The sequence below is a fragment of the Nicotiana tomentosiformis genome, chromosome 5, assembly GCF_000390325.3.
Source record: "Nicotiana tomentosiformis chromosome 5, ASM39032v3, whole genome shotgun sequence".
NCBI classification, from domain to species: domain Eukaryota; kingdom Viridiplantae; phylum Streptophyta; class Magnoliopsida; order Solanales; family Solanaceae; genus Nicotiana; species Nicotiana tomentosiformis.
This window is the reverse complement of record NC_090816.1, coordinates 97,669,672-97,674,602: the sequence shown is the minus strand read 5'-3', so window position 1 is coordinate 97,674,602 and position 4,931 is coordinate 97,669,672. Positions and strand designations below refer to the sequence as shown.

Sequence of the window (4,931 nt, the reverse complement as noted above, 5' to 3'; positions counted from 1 at the left end):
AAAAGCTTTCATGCAATCTTTATTGAACACAAACTTTGCATCCTTTTCTAGCAGCTTGCACAAGGGGTTCACCACTTTTGAGAAATCCTTGATGAACCTTCGGTGGAACCCCGCGTGTCCAAGAAAGCTCCTAACTCCCTTGACGGAAGTAGGAGGATGGAGTTTTGAAATAACTTCAATCTTTTCTTTGTCCACTTCAATACCGTTCTTTGAGATCTTATGGCCGAGGACAATGCCCTCCTCGAACATAAAGTGGCATTTTTCCCAATTAAGCACTAGGTTGGTCTCTTCATATCGGGCCAACACTTTGTCAAGATTATCCAAGCATTCTTCAAATGAGTCCCCCACAACACTAAAATCATCCATGAACACTTCGAGTAAATCCTCCACCATATCCGTAAATATTGCCATTATACAATGCTAAAAGGTAGCCGGTGCATTACACAAACCAAACGGCATCCGTGAAAATGCAAATGTGCCATACGGACATGTGAAGGTGATTTTCTCTTGGTCTTCCGGTGCAATGAGAATCTGGTTGTACCATGAGTACCCATCCAATAAGCAATAGTAGGCACGCCCGGAAAGTCTGTCCAGCATTTGATCAAGAAAGGGCAATGGAAAATGGTCTTTGTGGGTCACTTTGTTCAGCTTTCTGTAGTCCATACATACCCTCCATCCGGTGACAGTACGAGTAGGGATCAACTCATTTTTCTCATTTGTAACCACAGTCATACCCCCTTCTTCGGCACATATTTTACCGGTGAAGTCCATGAGCTATCCGAAATAGGGTACACAACCCCTGCATCAAGCCACTTGATAATTTCCTTCTTGACAACCTCTTGTATAGCCTCGTTCAACCTCCTTTGATATTCCACGGAGGGTTTGGCATCATCCTCTAGTATAATTTTGTGCATGCAAAAGGCGGGGCTTATACCCCGAATGTCAGTTAAAGTCCATCTAATTGCCTTTTTTCTTCTTTGAAGCATCGCAAGGGTGGAGTCTACCTACACGTTAGTTAGGAAAGCAGAAAGAATAACAGGTAATGTGGAAGAAGGGCCTAAGAATTCATACATGAGGTGTGAAGGCAAAGTCTTCAACTCCAATGTTGGTGGCTCCTCGATTGAGGGCTTTGTTGGTGGAGTCTTCCAGTTTTCCAAGTCCAAGGAAAGTTTACAGGGCCCATATGAGACAATTCAACCAAGCCTTCCTTTTCATCATCCTAATGGTTTAACAACACACCTTCCAAAGGGTCTTCTACATTGATCATGGCACTCGTGTCATCAACTATCACCTCTGTCACAAGATCCATGATAGAGCAAACTTCATTGCTATTTGGTTGCCCCATTGATTTGCATATGTGGAATACAACTTTTTCATTGCCCACTCGAAAGGTGAGCTCCCCTGCTTCCACATCAACCAATGCCTTCCATGTTTCTAGGAAAGGTCTCCCCAATATTATAGGCACCTCATAGTCGATTTCGCAGTCAAGAATCACAAAATCAGCAGGCAAAATAAACTTGTCGACCCGGACTAGAACATCATCAATAATACCAAGCGGCCTTTTCATTGTACGATCCACCATTTGTAATCTCATGGAAGTAGCTCTTGGTTGCCTAATACCTAGTGTCTTGAACACGGAATATGGCATCAAATTAATACTTGCTCCCAAATCACACAAAGCTTTTGCAAAATCGACGCTACCAATGGTGCATGGAATTGTAAAGGCATCAGGATCTTCAAGCTTTGGAGCCATTGAGTGCGTAATGGCACTCACTTGATGAGTCATTTTTATGGTCTCACAATTCATAGATTGCTTCTTAGTGACCAAGTCCTTCATGAACTTGGCATATCCCGGCATTTGTTTGAGAGCTTCCACCAAGGGCATATTGATTGACAAACTTTTCATCATCTCAATAAACTTCTTGAATTGGTTTTCATTATTTTGATTTGCAAGCCTTTGAGGATATGGTGGAGGAGGCCTTGGCGAAGGGGCCTTGGCTTTAGGCACTACCATTTTTGGTATGTCTATCACATGTTCCCTAGACGGGTTCACATCATTTTGAGTCTCCTTCATGTTGTCATCAATATCGATCCTCACTTTATTATTCATATTCTCATCATTGGCTTGAATCTCATCATCTTCTTGCAATACAACATCATCACTCGCAATCTTCTTTGGATTAGATTTACTTGTATCTCCACCTCTACCGCTTCTTGTGGTCACCGCCATAGCATGGCCTGTATTGTTCCCACCCTTCGGGTTTACTACCGTATCACTTGGTAGTGCCTCCTTAGGGCGGGTATTCAATGCTTGAGAAATTTTCCCTATTTGTACTTCCAAGTTGCGAATAGAGGTAGTATGGGAGGCTATTTGGGCATCGGAGTTAGCATTCCTTTCCATCATTTGTTTGAACATACTCTCTATCCGCCCCATCTCATTTTTTGAAGAACTTTGCCCTTGAGATGAATATGGGGCGGATTTTTGGGTTGTTGATACATCGGGAACCTTTGAAAGCCCGACCCCCGGTTGCCTTGATTATTATTATTCCAACCCCCATGGTTTCCATTTCCGCCCCAATTCTGATTGTTGTTCCCCAAATTGTTCGAGTTGTTGTTGTTGCCATTGTTCCAATTCCCTTGGCCTTGGTTTCCCCAATTTTGATTGTTCCCTTGTGATCTCCATTGTTGATTTGAAGCATTGCTCCGTTGACCTTGGTAGTTATTGGCATATAACACTTACTCACTTTGCTCATCATAAGAATCGTCTTGATTGTCACCACTACCACTTTGCTCATATTGATCTTGATTGTTTTGATCTTGTTGACCACGTTGTCTCCTCTTGTTGACCATGATATTTACCTCTTCCATGGAATTTACTTGCTTTGTTCTTTGAACTTGCTGAAGCTGGGCCTTTGCTAACTGATTCGTAGTAGTTATCAACTCGGCTATGGCTTGTCTGTGATCATGAAGTTCCTTGTGAAGATGGATGACATTAGGGTCACCCTGAGGAACATTTGCCCGACTTTACCAAGTTGAGGATATGTCAGCCATCTCATCAAGTATGTCACAAGTATCGGCATAAGGCATTTTCATAAAATTTCCCCCAGCTAGTTGATTCACCACACATTGGTTAGTCGTGTTGATGCCCCTATAGAATGTCTGTTGAATCGTTGCTTCAGTCATATCATTGTTTGGGCATTCCTTGACCATTGTCCGGTATCGATCCCAGATTTCATGTAGGGGTTCATTAGGTTCTTGTTTAAAGGCTAAGATCTCCTCTCTCAATGCTGCCATATGACCCGGTGAGAAAAACTTGGCTATAAACTTATCTGCCAACTCATCCCACATATGTATGGAGTGGTTGGGTAGACTCTCGAGCCACTCCAAAGCTTTCCCTCTAAGAGAAAATAGGAAAAGTCTCAATCTCAGAGCGTCCTTCGACACGTTCGTCTACTTGCTCCCTCAGCATGTATCTACAAAACCCTTTAGATGCTTGTATGCGTTCTGATGAGGAGCTCCAGTAAAGAAGCCACTTTGCTCCAATAGGGTTAGCATGATATTTGTAATTTGAAAATTGCTCGCCTGAATTCGGGGCGGGACAATTGCACTTGCGTAACCTTCATTGGGTAGCATCCGATGTGCTGCCCGTGGAGGAGCTGGGGAAGATCTTGGAATGTTGTCATTATCCTGGCGGCCTCTTCTTTGGACTTGAGGTCCTAGATTAACCTCATCCCCAACATTGTCATCTACCTCCTCCCCCGGAAGAACATCTCCGAAAGCATCATTATGAGTCATTTGGTACCTAAAGCGATTGCCACACAAAAGTTAGAAAAATAGAAGGAAAGCAAAACAAGACACACAAATAGTTAGATAGATAGCCAACTCCATCTAACTCCCCGGCAACGGTGCCAAAAAATGATCGTGGCCAAACCTACACTACTATAGAGTAGCGAGGATTGTCGATGCAATTTTACCCAACGAGGTCGGGATCGAATTCCACAGGGAGTTAATTTGGTTTGGATTGGGTATCTAATTTAGATATGCGTGTTGTTCCTAATTGCACTTCCAAAGATTGTTGCGATTGATTCTATTCTAATTTTATACTATTGTATGCTAAGTGTAAGCTAAATACAATATTTTTGGTCAAAGCTTTCAAGTGTTAAAAGGCACTATGGAAGTAACTTCTGTCTAGGTGAGTATCTAATGGGTATCAAGAATCTAGGACAAGCTTGTTATGATTGGGGTCGTGATATAATCATCACACATAAGTGCTCACTCTATACCTCTTGGTAGTTTGAGTGACTTTACCGGATTTGGCTTTCTCAAGCCCAAATAGGTGTTCATACCATACAAGTGAAATTGGCTCAAGTCGGGTATTACTATCTCTAGGTTTAACCCTTTAATTGGGGCTATCAATCTCTTGAGTTCACCCTAATTTATTGTTAGCCTACTTTTTCTAGACTTAGTCCCTCTTTCTCAAGAAGAGCCTAAGTCATAAAGGCATGAATCAAGGCTTGCAACTACTAATTCAACAATTTTAGCATGAATTAGACCAAATATCACTAACCCATAAACAATTGAGCCCTAAAATTCAAGGCCCATTAAATACCCACACTAGGGTTGGGTCACAACCCTAGCTATGGGGTCTAGCTACTCATAGTAACAGCAGAAATCAAAGATAAATATGAAACATAAGTCATAATATTAAAGTACAAGATGAAAAATCTAAAGTTTGAAGGTAAATCTACTCTAAAATTGCCCAAAAAGGGAAAAACCAGTCGTTCACGTGCTCTCCTCAAACAAAACTTAACCTAAAAATGTCAAAAAGGTCTATTTATACACAGCTGAAATTTTCGGACAAAACTGCCCCTACGGAGGATTCGCGGACGCGTAATTCTAATCGCGTCCGCGCTTGAGCTTTTGCGGCCACG

General features: G+C 42.1%; 1 protein-coding gene across 1 annotated transcript; it reads right to left on the bottom strand.

Annotated features, from left to right (window-relative positions):
• Nucleotides 1-957: 957 nt before the first annotated feature.
• Nucleotides 958-1,885, bottom strand: LOC138892848 (uncharacterized). The gene is made up of 2 exons (XM_070176595.1): nucleotides 1,240-1,885; nucleotides 958-1,004 (listed from the first exon to the last, which is right to left on the bottom strand). Exons 1-2 carry the CDS (start codon nucleotides 1,883-1,885, stop codon nucleotides 958-960), a joined length of 693 nt encoding a protein of 230 aa, XP_070032696.1.
• Between the last annotated feature and the right edge of the window lie 3,046 nt (nucleotides 1,886-4,931).

Excerpts from the sequence above, each read along its gene's own strand:
- LOC138892848 (XM_070176595.1), bottom strand. The coding sequence starts at position 1,885 with ATGCCCTTGGTGGAAGCTCTCAAACAAATGCCGGGATATGCCAAGTTC. Across the intron at positions 1,005-1,239 it reads TGTAGAAGACCCTTTGGAAG|GTAGACTCCACCCTTGCGAT; the intron begins GTGTGTTGTTAA and ends ACTAACGTGTAG.